Source organism: Trichomycterus rosablanca, chromosome 3 (genome assembly GCF_030014385.1).
Source record: "Trichomycterus rosablanca isolate fTriRos1 chromosome 3, fTriRos1.hap1, whole genome shotgun sequence".
Lineage (NCBI taxonomy): Eukaryota > Metazoa > Chordata > Actinopteri > Siluriformes > Trichomycteridae > Trichomycterus > Trichomycterus rosablanca.
The window spans coordinates 13,384,536-13,399,882 of NC_085990.1; the positions used below are offsets into that span (position 1 = coordinate 13,384,536).

Consider the following 15,347-nt stretch of genomic DNA (forward strand, 5'->3'; position numbering starts at 1 on the left):
CAGCAGCAATAGATGAGCGATCGTCTCTGACTTTACATCTACAAGGTGAACCAACTAGGTAGTAGTGTCTAACAGAGTGGACAATGAGTGGACACAGTATTTAAAAACTGCAGCAACGCTGCTGTGTCTAATCCACTCATACCAGCACAACACACACTAACACACCACCACCATGTCAGTGTCACTGCAGTGCTGAGAATGACCCACCACTTAAATAATACCTGCTCTGTAGTGGTCCTGGGAGAGTCCTGACCATTAAAGAACAGCATGAAAGGGGGCTAACAAAGAATGCAGAGAAACAGATGGACTACAGTCAGTAACTGTAAAACTACAAAGTGCTTCTATATGGTAAGTGAAGCTGAGAAAACTGACGTGTGTAGAAACAAGGAGGTGGTTTTAATGTTATGGCTGATCAGTGTATATATATAAATCACAGCTCTCATAACCATACAGAAGGTGGATGTTATGTTCAGGGTGTATCCTTGCCTTGTTTTCCACTGTGACTCTGGCCTCTGAGTGAGTGCAATAAGTAGAAATAAATAAATGAACGCTCTCAAACCAATGGAAGTACGTTTTATTTATTTGAAGACTTGCTGGTTTGCTAAATGAGCAGTGATTTCAGCTCTGGCACTTCCACCTTGTTTGTGATTATGGCGAATATTACCTCTAGCCTGGTGTATCATATCTCCGTATCAAATCGCCTCCATTTATTCATTGGTGCAATGGCCCGATGTAATCAACCCCCAAAATGAAAACAATTTGCACAACCCTTCATTCCTTTTTTTCCGGACTGATGATCTCTTACCAAGAGGCATGCCGATTCCATAGCCCTTGGTGTCCAGCAGGCCCCCGATCTGCGTGAGGTTGCAGTTGAGGCTGCGGTGGTACTCGTTCATAGTACTCTCCAGCAGGAAGGCGTATTTGGAGTTGAGCACACGGGCGATGCCTTCCTCCGTGCTCTTCACAAACACGATGGGTTGTTTCGAGTACATGTAGTTCCACATCCGCTGGTAGGTCTGGTAACGTGAGTTCTGTAACACAAAATTAATAAAGCACATTATAGAAACCATTCATAATAATTCATACATTTACAATAACTTTGAAAATGACTATAAATCACAGTAGTGTGTTTAACATCTGAGGAAATATAAATACACCATTTTAAAAAAGTGTGGCATTTATCTGATTTAAAACCACCTAATGTAATTTACAGCATAATTCCACAGTTATGGGGATATAAGAAAAACATCTTCCACCAAATGAACTTGAGTGATCCAAGAGATGAGCAATAAATCCATTTTTGCTTATTTCTTACAGCAGTATAGCCAATTCTGAGTACTTTAGTAAGCTACTGTAGGTATATGGCCAAAATTGTTGGTCTGTGGATTTAACAAGCTCATGAATAAATGTCCACATACTTTTGGCCATGTGCTACGAATTATATAGAAATCTAAGTTTGATCTGCAAGACTTCACAGTCAAAATGTACGCTATTAGGCTGCTAATGTGGACTGAACAAGACCAAGCTAATATGATCCGACTTTCTTTTCCAGGTTGGAAATGAAGCTGTCACATTCTAAATTAGCTAAAGCTTATTAAAACAAACAAATAAATAAATAAATAAAACTGGGCAGCCAGCCAGCTACACACTTCAGTAGATGTTTTAGACTCTATTATACACTTGTAGACTCACTGTGGCCAATGTATAGTTAATTTTATACACCTATTAGCAATATGTGTGGCTGATAAAGCAGAACGTAATAAGTAGAAGGGTGTCCACATGTTTTAAGCTTTATAGTGTGGGTCAAAGAAAATGCTCCATGCTCTAATATACATAAATATAACGAAAAATACCCATGAATAAAAAGGCTCATCCAACACACACACACACACACACACACACACACACACACACAACACTCCTTCAAATACAAGCTAATGCCAAACAAAACAAAGATCTAATCATACACACTGCTGCTGTATGAAGAGAGATCAGAAGATTAATGTAATTATTTTATGTGCATATGAAAGAAAGGCTAATAATAATATGGTTCATACCATAAAGAAGGTCATGGTACTTCCACCATGAATAGTGCCATACTGGATGTTGGTTTGGTCTGCCAGGTCATCAGGTGACTCAATAGGGACCTCCATTCTCTGTACTGTCAGAAACGCAGCAAGGTTTGCAGTATATGAGGAGATTATGATCAGTGTGAATGCCCACCTAAACATAAGAGAAACATGAAACAATAACATTCATATTAATAACAGAGCCCTACATGATAGATAGATAGACAGGCAGGCAGGCAGGCAGGCAGGCAGACAGACAGACAGACAGACAGACAGACAGACAGATAAATAAACAGATAGATAGGTAAATAGATAGATAAATAGATAGATATATAGACAGATAGACAAACAGACAGACAGAGAGATAGACATACAGACAGATAGATAGACAGACAGGCAGATATATAGATAGACAGATAGACAGATAAATCGATAGGCAGACAGACACAGACAGATAAACAGCTAAACAGAAAGACAGATAGATTGATAGACAAACAGTTGGATAGACAGACAGACAGACAGACAGACAGATAGATAGACAGACAGACAGACAGGCAGACAGACAGACATAAATAGATCGATAGATTGACAAACACAGACAGACAGACAGGCAGGCAGATAGATAGATAGATAGATAGATAGATAGATAGATAGATAGATAGATAGATAGATAGATAGATAGATAGATAGATAGATAGATAGATAGATAGATAGATAGACAGGCAGATAGTTAGAGAGACATACAGACAGACAGATGGACAGACAGACAAACAGATACACAGATAGACAGATAGCTATACAGACAGACAGATAGACAGACAGTTGGACAGACAAACAAACTGATAGACAGATGGATAGACACATAGACAGACAGTCAGTTAGACAGTCAGACAGTCAGACAGATAGATAGATAGATAGATAGACAGACAGACAGACAGACAGACAGACAGACAGACAGACAAATAGATAGACAGACAGATAGCTAGATAGATAGATAGATAGATAGATAGATAGATAGATAGATAGATAGATAGATAGATAGATAGATAGATAGATAGATAGATAGAACTGCATATATATTTATTACTAACCAGACTCCACTGACACAGCGTGTGGACAGAGCTTTGGGCATGATTTCTGAACCCTGCTGCATAAAACCTCCTATAGGAAACCAAAGACTGTTCCCTAGGGTGTACTGGTTCTCTAGCAGGTCCCTGCGCTCCCTCAGGCACGGATGAGGATTATACCACTCATATGGACTCAACCTGGAACACACAGAGGAACAGAGAAAAACACACAACGGTGTTACATACACCTGTAGAGCCAAAAAGGGTCAGAAATACATTAAATTAAATGCCAGATTTATAGTAGGCACTCATAGATTTGAGCAGATATAAATACTTGAGTGACTATGATTAGTGCCAGATCATCATGACCAGACTGGGTTGGCGCATGCGGACACAGCGGCTGGGTACTCTCAGTTTTTTTCTGTTCTGTTTTGTTCTGTTCTGTTCTATTCTATTCTATGTATCTCCAACAGTGAAGGGTGAAAGGTGTGATGAGTACCCACCAACAGTGGTCTGAGGACACACAAGTCAAAAAACGCTGACAGGTTGTTGGGCGGTCAGGACTTATTGATGCTAGAGGAAATGAAGGCTAAAGCTTCTGGTATAAATTTGCAATAGATCTACTGTGACTCTGACTGAAGATCATTTTAATTCTGGTTGAGATAAATGTCACAACACACAGTGCATCGAACCCTTCTGTGTCTGGCTGTGTAAAGTGCCCATGCTAACACGTGTCCATGGTTAAAAGCACCTACAATGGGCACGCAGGCATTAGAACTGTAGAACAATCCACCTGACGATGCACTGAAGGCAAAAGACCTGCTACCACAAATCCATTTCTCAGCTAGTTGAAGATGTTTTGACAGGCGATTAGGCAGGTAGTCCTAATGTTCTGGGTTATTGCTGTATGTGTGAATCAACAGCATAAAATGCAATTAAGTCTCTATGACTTGGGTTTGCGAATTCACCCACAGGAATGTTTACCTCTTAGAGCTGTGGGATCTGAAGGTGTTAATAAACATACCCAGTGATTAAGAAATGTGTGATTACGCATTGAGATTGAGTTAATCATATGTTTGTACCTGGCTGCGAGGAAAAGCACACAGCTGACAGCTAGGTAAGCCAACAGCATGAAGAGCCAAACAGCTGGAGAGAAAGGATCCAGGAAGGAGAAATAGCCAGGCTTTCGACCCTGATACAGAGACAGCAACAATATATTTAAATAAATTAATACAAATAAAAGAAAAATAGAGACATATATTCAGCTGACAGTTTATTAGGTACACTTACCCAGGGTCTGATGGAAATTGAATATATTTAGAATGCTAAACTAGTATTCAAATTCAGTCTGAGATTAATTTTGAATCTCTATTTACTTAGGAAAATACTTTTATTATATTTTATGCTTTAATAAGTCCTGACACACGTTTGTTAATTCTACACAATACATTAAATAAAACCTATTCAGCTACACTATATTGCCAAAAGTATTCGCTTGTCTGCCTTCACACTGAGTCTCTGAGTCTCAAACCGATACTTGTATTTTCTAGATATTGTCTAGATAAGAACTAGATAATACTGTTCACACAGTGCACACTTCAAGTACATTACAGTTATTCAAATTAATCCAATGTACATGTTTAACAACTGAATAGCTCTGCAGTGCTGTAGGAAAAAAATTGCCTGCCGTGTTGTAACTGTAACAAACTTTTCTGTGGTTGTATTGTGACAATGGTTTGATGGACGTTTCTATGTGAAGTGAGTGTGTTTTGACCCTTTGGGGCTTCCACAGTGCATGGAATAGCATGCTTGGCTAACACGATTACTCTAGTTGTCCGCTATTCGGTACCGTAACAGAAGAAGTTAATAAAGTGTTCTGCTCCCGACAATTTGTGAATATACCATGTATTTATTTCTTTATTAAGCAAGTGCATCACTACGACACTCGGTTACATAACTAAGCCAATCAGAGTGCTTGATACTGAGATGTCGTTCAGTCTTGTAACATGGTAACGCTGTATGTTATGGTCCTGAAGTTTTCATACTCGGATTAAAATCCGGAGTGATCCTTGACTCACACACCATATAAATAGTAAAATTCTACAGTAATGAATGCAGCTCTGCTACTACCGCCTCGTGAAATGCTCACATTGCAGACATTACACTTCATTGTTGGACTTGTTTCACTTTCCAATTTAAAGTATTTCCACACAGTGGACATGCTGACGTAAAACAAAGGATCGGGATTAGGATCGGTTTTAGTAAAACCGATACCGATCAGTTAAAAAATGCCTTGATCGGCCTCGATTCCGATCTTTGAGATCAGATCGGGACATCCCTAATGCAGTTTGCTTTGAAATTCAAAATTTAAGGTTTGTGTTTAGCGATATAACATTTTTCTTTCGCATAGCATTCAAGTGCCTTACATTTACTGGTTAATTTGCACTATGAGGCGGTCAAAATGTCCAAGATGTCGCAGTTTAAAGCGGCTAAAAACACTACTCAGGTAACTACGTTTGGAAAACTCCCAACTAATTCTGTGGATGCATAGGGGGGTTGTCAAAACATGGAGGACTATTTTCATTTTTGAGACGGAGCCTCACACTGCCGCTGGATGTTTTAGGTTTACATTCAACTATTAAGGTAGGTTGTTCTGTGTATTGTAGCTTCCACTTATTCTATCACTCAATTTATGAGTGTTGTTTAATGTGGCACTTTCATTTAAGAATCTGTGACATCTGTCATTTTTGAAAAAAAAAAACGGTAAGTGAAATTAAGCACATTTTCCATAGGGCTCAACCAGAAGGACACTGCCCTGCAAAACATAATAACAATAAAAATACCCATAGTAAATACCCAAGTTAGCTCTGATAATCCTGCTTGCAGTCTATACCAGACCACAATTCATCTTGGTCATGTACACCGCACATTATGACCACTGACAGGTGAAGTGAATAACACTGATTATCTCTTTATCACGGCACCTGTTAGTGGGTGGGATATATTAGGCAGCAAGTGAACATTTTATCCACAAAGTTGATGTGTTAGAAGCAGGAAAAATGTTTGACAAGGGCCACTCTTGTGGAGTGTTCCCGGGTTGCAGTGGTCATTATCTATCAAAAGTGGTCCAAGTAAGGAACAGTGGTAAACCGGTGACAGGGTCATGGGCAGCCAAGGCTCATTGATGCACGTAGGGAGTAAAGGCTGGCCCGTGTGGTCCGATCCAACAGACGAGCTACTGTAACTTAAATTGCTGAAAAAGTTAATGCTGGTTCTGATAGAAAGCTGTCAGACTCCATGCCTCGATGGGTCAGGAAAAGGGCAGAAAAAGGGGGAACAACACAATATTAGGAAGGTGGTCATAATGTTAAGCCTGATCGGTGTACATGCATGCTTGTTAAACCTTGTTAAACAATGCAAAAATTCTGTTAAGACATGGATGAATATGCCACATTCTCAGAGGAATTATGCAAAATTTCACAGTACCTTCATAGTTTAGCAAACTTATAAGAACTATAAGAACAGGATTATAAGAATAGTAACTGCATTTGCACTCCTCACCAGTAGAGGGAATATTTTCCATAAGCCAAAACAGAAAGGAAAATTGATCTTGCAGTCTGGGAATACATGTGTGTGGTTACACACTCTACATTACAACACTTACTATGTGAACTCTGTATAGAATGCTGATGCCCAGGGTCATGAAGGGTTTGGAGAAATCAATGACCTTCTCTCTTTCAGAGGTGATGGTGAAAGCAGCCACCGCTAAATCAGCCTTCTGCTCCAGAGACAAAAAAAATTGAAAATCGTATGAGACAAGGTGGTGCAAGTAATGTTAAGAATTTAAACTAGTTCCTGAAGGTTGTAAGTGTGTCTAAAGTTAAACAACGTATTTGGACACCCCTTCTAATTATTGGGGTCCAGTGTTTCAGCTATACATATTTCTAACAGACCAATCATATGTTATATTAACATGAGTTGACAGTTCGGGTTTTCTTATCAGTCCACTGTTCCATGTAATGTAATTGGTCAAACTAGCCCTATTTATATGAACACAGGAAGGTCTCCAGCTGCAGTCGGGCATAAAAATAAATGAGGATTTAGGCAGCCAATTTAAACATTTTAGAACTTTCTATACCACATTTCTACTTTTAGTACAACAGATTTTGTTAGCAGGGTTTTTTTGAGCGGGAAGGGGGGGGGGGTGTTGTGGTGGGATTCAGCAGGGTAAAAAAAACCTCTGATGACAAAAGCTTCTCATGTAAAATGGACTCACCTATTAGTACTACTGAATCCATTATTTTAAATATCTCTATTTTTCTTACAATTTAAGGGGTTTCTGGTACTGTTATATAAATGTGATGGCTCATGGGTGGCGCAGCGGTAAAACACCCTAGCCCACCAGTGCTTAGATTTCAAGCTTATTAGATTGAATCTCAGCTCTGCTATCAGCCAGCTTGGTACCAACACAGACACACGACTGGCTATAGGTCTGTAGTGGAAGGACAATGGCCAAAACAGAGTTACTCATCACTGATCACAGCAGCCCGAGCTGGCCAATCACAGGTGGCAGTGCGTGTGGCTCTCCACACATGATACCAGGCTCTGTCAGCCTTTAGGCTTTGTATATGCACTTTAGGCAGAAAATGTAAAAATCATGCAAATTTTATATTGATTCAGGTAGCATTGTGAAATCGACGTACCCTGTTAATGAGCTCCCCCACCATACCAGTCCAGGAGCCATTGGGCTCCGGGGCTCCGTACAGACCATCATCCACAAGTTTGATCCGAAAGGTGAACTTCAGTATGTCAGCCAGTTCCTTCAGCATGTCCACACAGAACCCTTCATACTGCTCGTTCCCCTCCAGATCCTGGTAATTCGCCTTCCTCATCACATACGGGTTCTCCTGTTCACACACAAACACAGATTGAGGACTGTATGATGGGGACACAGTGGTAGGTATGTTCAAGTCCAAAAGAATCTGATCACTTTTTTTTACACCTGATAATCTGGTCACAGGGTTGTACAAGTAGTGAGATTTTTAGTTTCAGGGTGGGGTATATACTTTGTTAACCTGCACAATGTGCATTCTGTCCTAACTGTCCTAACTAACCTGATTATTGAGTCAAATCTAGGAGTCTTAATTGATATGGGATGTTTCGTCCACTAAGACACCACCTCAAGAGTTGTTACACCAAATAATAGTGAAATTAAAAACTTATTTGGAATTCATATTCATGTTTATTGTTCTAAGACCTGTGTCAAACTCAAGGCCCGTGGGCCAAATCCACCCCGCTACGCCATTTCATGTGGCCCGCAAAAGCTTAAAAGACGTATGATTGTCCTAAAATACACTGTAAAATCATACATAAACTGCATCTCCCGCAATGCATGCCAATTTTGTGACCCACGAAGTGACCGCATCCCGCCACTAGATGGCAGTGTTTCCACATCAGCGTTTAACTGACGTCAAGAAATATTTACAAATAATCCCAAAATATACAAGAAGAGAAAATTGAAGCAGAATGAGGTAATTTCATGAAAGATGGGAAAGTGAATACAAGTTTGTGCTTTAAGAAGAAAAACCGATTCGTCTCTTGTGTTATGAGGCCGTGTCTGTGGTAAAGAAGTACAATATAAATGTAGATATACATTATAAATATACAGTATAAATTTGGCATTTAGCCTCCAAGACAAACAGCAAATTGTCCAAGACTTAAAAGGCAGACTGCAATCACAGCAGGACATGTTACAATCGGCCCTTTGAGGGTCACCATAATGCAGATGTGACACTCGGTTATTTTAGTAACTGTGTAAATACCTAAGAGAATCTGGTTACACAATCCAGCGGAGGCAGATTGTTCTGCAGTCTGAGCCAATTATGATTCAGTTCACATTTAACATCCAATCATCAGTGTAGAAAAGTATTGGGAATCAATTGGATGGTGTTCATAGGCAGAACTGACATTGCTTTAAATTAGCTGGGCAAATACTCATTCTGCTGTAAGCAACCATGACTCCAGAGGCACGGTGGCTCAGTGGGTAGCACTGTCGCCTCACAGCAAGAAAGTCCTAGGTTCAATCCCCAGGCGGGGCGGTCCAGGTCTTTTCTGTGCAGAGTTTGCATGTTCTCCCCGTGTCTGCGTGGGTTTCCTCTGGGGCTCCGGTTTCCTCCCACAGTCCAAAAACATGGAGTCAGGTTAATTGGAGACACATAATTGCCCTATAGGTGAATGGGTGTGTGTATGTGTTTTATGTGTGTCTGCCCTGCAATGGACTGGTGCCCCGTCCAGGGTGTTACTGTGTGCCTTGCACCCATTGAAAAGCTGGGATAGCCGGGATAAGTAGTTAAGAAAGTGAAGTGAGACTTGTATATCACCTAACACTATGCCACTCTTCAGATATTTAAATCCTATAATGGTTTCAATGTACGTAGTATAAGATGTAGTAGTATGCTGTGCACATGAACATAAACAATAAGGCATTTACCAAAATCAGATTAGTTTTAACTAATGTAATACAAATAAAACAGTAAGCCTGTAAACCAGAGGTCACTAACAGGCGGACCGCGGTCCGGGTCCGGACCCAGAAGCTGTCCCATACGGACCCGGACCTACAGCCAAAACAGAAAGTTATTATTTGAAACCTGACGGAGCGCTTCTATTTTAACCGGCGCAGCTTTTGTAGTCTTTACGGTAGCGGTTTAGCGGATGAGAAAACGCACAGACCAATCACGTGACACCACTCAGCCAATCAAGTCTGTGCATTCCAGCCGGTAAACACTGCGACTCTACAGTGCAGACAGATGAGAGAGTTAGAGGCGAGTTACATGTGAAAAGACGGTGGAAAGAAAAAGAAAGATAGCGAACGTAGAAAAAACGAAGGGAGAGATACAGACGATTGTGCCGGAGAAAGTTGAGAAAAAGACGAGTGAGACAGGAGACAAATGGCGCTCAGCGAAAATACAGCATTTAATCCGTGATGGAGAGACTAATTTCTGTTCTTACTTCCCACTGGAGCACTATTTATTTTTATTTTCTCTTAATTTGATAAGAGAAAGGTTTGATAAGGTGGGGCGGTCCGGGTCCTCTCTGTGTGGAGTTTGCATGTTCTCCCCGTGTCCGCGTGGGTTTCCTTCGGTGCTCTGGTTTCCTCCCACAGTACAAAGACGTGCAAGTGAGGTGAATTGGAGACACTGAATTGTCCATGACTGTGTTCAATATAAACTTGTGACCTGATGAGTCTTGTGTAATGAGTAACTACCGTTCCTGTTATGAATGTAACCAAAGTGTAAAACATGATGTTAAAATCCTAATAAATAAACAAACATCTGATTTGACAGTCAGTTATTGATTACATGCAGATATTGATACAACTACTAGGCTACTTATATATAATATATATCAATATATATGTTATATATATATATATGTTATATTTATGTTATAATATATACTGTATATATATATATATATATATATAGCAGTGATAGCTCAGTGGTTAATGTACTGGACTATTAAACAGAATAGTTCAAGCCCCGCCACCACCAAGTTGCCACTGTTGGGTCCCTGAGCAAGGTCCTTAACCCTCAGTTGCTCATCGTGTTCAGCTCATTGTGTAAGTCGCTTTGGATAAAAGCGTCTGCTGAAAATGTAAATATATATATACATTCCGGACCTTTGCTTCAAGAAATTTTCTCTAACTGGACCTCTTTAAATTTTAGTTGAATACCCCTGCTGTAAACAAACTCAGTGAGCACAATAACCAGTACAAACAACTTACAGAAATATGACACTCAGTCTACTCTACTATACATGTAGTACATGCAGTATGACCTCACCAGTATGGTGGTGATGATGAGGGTCTTGTTGGCCAGCATTTCAGAAACATTGATGTCCAGACTGCTGGAGTTCATGACCAGAGTGTTATTAGAATACCAGATCCCGATCTAGCACACAGACAGAAAGACACAAACATTCAGTGTATACACTAAAAAACTGTATATGTATGATTAATTAAATTGTAAATGTGTGTTACCTGTTTGTGGCCTGATTTATGTTTTTCCAGAACGTGCAGGGTGTAGTTGGTTCTCTGGCCTTTGCTGTTAAACTCAACATGACCAGTTAAACCATCATACTCCACCTGAGAGACAGAGGAGGGCAGTAAACCAGAGTAATGAAACACAGAAACATTACTTAGCTGCTAAAATGGTTTAGACCCACCACTGACACCCACACACGCACACACACTGACCATGCGTAGGTAGTTCATCAGGCTGGTCCCATGTTGCCAGATCTGTGGGGAGGAACAGCTAAGGGGTTTCACTCCGATTTCCTGACTTCTGTTCAGCTCCTGGACTGCACTCGCCACCACATGCATGGCGTCAAACAGCAGAGCCGACGAAAGCTGAATACAGTAAGTACACAGATACATTGATTAACTACTGGTATGCATGTTCAGAAACATCTAATAACAAGTGCAAAAAAACTCATGACTTCTGGGGTGATTTATTTAACAAGAACGAGAACAAGGACGACATGTGTAAATTGATGTGAGAGCAGGTACTAAACTGATGCACATTTTGCACCAGATCTACAGATTTTTTCAAAAATGAAACCAAGAAAAAAGAATGCAATTTTCTTAAAATCAGATTTTTATCATTAGAGAACAAGAAAAAATATAATTACATTGTTTTTGCAAAGTAAAGAGCAACACTGAAGTATATGTATTTATTAGTGCCAACAGTATGATAAGTCTTTTATTTTGATAATACAATCAATAAATAAAATGCAGCTACTTACATGATACACATTTTGCACCATGGCCATTACCATACAGTAATTAAAAAAAAAAAATCAAAACGTGTGTGTATATCTCACCGCTGGTCCTGGGTATGGGTTAAAATCACAGCCCTCTCTCCAAGACAGGTTCAGACTCCGGATAAATTCCAGGTAGAAGGGGTGTGTCGTGTTAAACATTGAAAAGCCCACAATGTTGGAGTTCTCATCTACCACGTCATCCAACCACAGTAATGGAAAATCCTGCACAAAACACATTAATTTAAACTATATTTGTGATAATACATCTTACTAAACGAAGATTATACTATAATAAAAAAGTATTGAAAAGTAAATACTCTACTGTACTGCAGGTCAGGATATAAGATGGTAAAATGTTTAATATCTGCCACTGTTTTCAAATCAGAAAAACTGATACTACATGCACAACAAAACCAAGAACTATGAGCATAGGTATTAATTATGAATCCTCCCCTTGTGGCTAAAACAGCCTCCACTCCTCTGACAAAGCTTCCAGTTTACAGCTTTTGCTTGTTTATTATTTATTTATAAGGATTTTAACGTCATGTTTTACACACTTTGGTTACGTTCATGACAGGACAGGTAGTAACTGGTTACACAAGATTCATCAGTTCAAGTCTTTAATGTCAAACACAGTCATAGGGTGTGTTAGAAAACCTAGTGAACTCTACATAGACAGCATTTTACGTCATCCTATACATGCTACCGAGAAGGAGGCTGTTCGAAATCCTAGATGCCTTAGTATGCTCACTAGTAAGGTACAGTGTATCACAAAAGTGAGTACACCCCTCACATTTCTGCAAATATTTCATTATATCTTTTCATGGGACAACACTATAGACATGAAACTTGGATATAACTTAGAGTAGTCAGTGTACAGCTTGTATAGCAGTGTAGATTTACTGTCTTCTGAAAATAACTCAACACACAGCCATTAATGTCTAAATAGCTGGCAACATAAGTGAGTACACCCCACAGTGAACATGTCCAAATTGTGCCCAAATGTGTCGTTGTCCCTCCCTGGTGTCATGTGTCAAGGTCCCAGGTGTAAATGGGGAGCAGGGCTGTTAAATTTGGTGTTTTGGGTACAATTCTCTCATACTGGCCACTGGATATTCAACATGGCACCTCATGGCAAAGAACTCTCTGAGGATGTGAGAAATAGAATTGTTGCTCTCCACAAAGATGGCCTGGGCTATAAGAAGATTGCTAACACCCTGAAACTGAGCTACAGCATGGTGGCCAAGGTCATACAGCGGTTTTCCAGGACATGTTCCACTCGGAACAGGCTTCGCCAGAGTCGACCAAAGAAGTTGAGTCCACGTGTTCGGCATCATATCCAGAGGTTGGCTTTAAAAAATAGACACATGAGTGCTGCCAGCATTGCTGCAGAGGTTGAAGACGTGGGAGGTCAGCCTGTCAGTGCTCAGACCATACGCCGCACACTGCATCAACTCGATCTGCATGGTCGTCATCCTAGAAGGAAGCTGACGCACAAGAAAGCCCGCAAACAGTTTGCTGAAGACAAGCAGTCCAAGAACATGGATTACTGGAATGCCCTGTGGTCTGACGAGACCAAGATAAACTTGTTTGGCTCTGATGGTGTCCAGCATGTGTGGCGGCGCCCTGGTGAGAAGTACCAAGACAACTGTATCTTGCCTACAGTCAAGCATGGTGGTGGTAGCATCATGGTCTTGGGCTGCATGAGTGTTGCTGGCACTGGGGAGCTGCAGCTTTTTGAGGGAAACATGAATTCCAACATGTACTGTGACATTCTGAAACAGAGCATGATCCCCTCCCTTCGAAAACTGGGCCTCATGGCAGTTTTCCAACAGGATAACGACCCCAAACACAACCTCCAAGATGACAACTGCCTTGCTGAGGAAGCTGAAGGCAAAGGTGATGGACTAAACCCAATTGAGCACCTGTGGCGCATCCTCAAGTGGAAGGTGGAGGAGTTCAAGGTGTCTAACATCCACCAGCTCCGTGATGTCATCATGGAGGAGTGGAAGAGGATTCCAGTAGCAACCTGTGCAGCTCTGGTGAATTCCATGCCCAGGAGGGTTAAGGCAGTGCTGGATAATAATGGTGGTCACACAAAATATTGACACTTTGGGCACAATTTGGACATGTTCACTGTGGGGTGTACTCACTTATGTTGCCAGCCATTTAGACATTAATGGCTGTGTGTTGAGTTATTTTCAGAAGACAGTAAATCTACACTGCTATACAAGTTGTACACTGACTACTCTAAGTTATATCCAAGTTTTATTTCTATAGTGTTGTCCCATGAAAAGATATAATAAAATATTTGCAGAAATGTGAGGGGTGTACTCACTTTTGTGATACACTGTATCTTAAAATTTCAACTGTATTTTGACAGAATAACGAGTGAGCATCCGATGCTGCTCTAACGGTGAAGGCCACCCCAGCATTCAGTGCAGCACAACTTTTCTCACAGAAAAATAAAAAATATGACGGGTTATTTTCAAACGTAAATAAATTATTATTGATTTTCAATTTGTATAAACATGCACAAGTGTATTTATTTGCAAATTCGGGCTTGTTTTCGGTACACAGAGGAAGATGTCAGTTGACATGCTAGCGCGTTGTGCCACCCCAACCCATTGGTTTGAATGGCACGAGGCTAACTGTGTTAGCTTAGTTAGCAAAAACTGATGGAATCGCTAAGTAGCGCGTTCGAATAACCTGCCTTCTTTGCCCGTCTGTGACTTATTAGAATCCTCTCTACTTAGGCAGCTGCCTATGTAGGCAGTAAGACAGCAAGGCAGCTCACTAGGTTTTCGAACACACCCATAGACAAATTCTGTATCTCCAATTAACCTCACTTGCATGTCTTTGGACTGTGGAAGGAAAATCGAAGCTCCCAGAGGAAACACAGACACACAGACAAGGGGAGAACATGCAAACTCCACACAGAAAGGACCCAGACCGCTCCACCTGGGAAAAGAACCCAGGACCTTCTTGCTGTGAGGCAACAGTGCTACCCACTGAGCCACCGTGTCACCCCTTAGGCTTGTTAAACATCTCAGGATTATGGTTCTTTCTTTCTTTCTTTCTTTCTTTCTTTCTTTCTTTCTTTCTTTCTTTCTTTCTTTCTTTCTTTCTTTCTTTCTTTCTTTCTTTCTTTCAGCTCTTAGTTCTCAGAGCAATTAATCAGGGAATTAACAGTTTCAGACTTAAAAGTCGTCGTTACACACATGTAAATCAAACTGAGAATGGCGAAATTATGAATGCCTCTATAGAATGTGTGCATATTAATTACATTAAACATGTAGCTTTTTAAAAGTGTCTCTGCTTCTGGATTAATAGATCTATTAAATTACCAGCAAAAAAACAGCTTAATGAAGTAGAATTGCTGTAACCTTGT

At 40.4% G+C, this 15,347-nt stretch overlaps 1 protein-coding gene across 1 annotated transcript in view; it reads right to left on the reverse strand.

Moving 5' to 3' along the window:
* grik5 (glutamate receptor, ionotropic, kainate 5) overlaps nucleotides 1–15,347 on the reverse strand; it is a 187,596-nt gene that overhangs the window by 9,202 nt on the left and 163,047 nt on the right. Inside the window, exons 8-17 of the mRNA XM_062992731.1 lie at nucleotides 12,017–12,178; nucleotides 11,391–11,543; nucleotides 11,175–11,279; nucleotides 10,978–11,085; nucleotides 7,840–8,043; nucleotides 6,801–6,914; nucleotides 4,219–4,328; nucleotides 3,161–3,334; nucleotides 2,058–2,223; nucleotides 806–1,031 (exon numbers count right to left, since the gene is read on the reverse strand). Of these exons, the coding sequence (XP_062848801.1) occupies nucleotides 806–1,031; nucleotides 2,058–2,223; nucleotides 3,161–3,334; nucleotides 4,219–4,328; nucleotides 6,801–6,914; nucleotides 7,840–8,043; nucleotides 10,978–11,085; nucleotides 11,175–11,279; nucleotides 11,391–11,543; nucleotides 12,017–12,178 (1,522 nt within the window). The remainder of the gene's footprint in view (nucleotides 1–805; nucleotides 1,032–2,057; nucleotides 2,224–3,160; nucleotides 3,335–4,218; nucleotides 4,329–6,800; nucleotides 6,915–7,839; nucleotides 8,044–10,977; nucleotides 11,086–11,174; nucleotides 11,280–11,390; nucleotides 11,544–12,016; nucleotides 12,179–15,347) is intronic.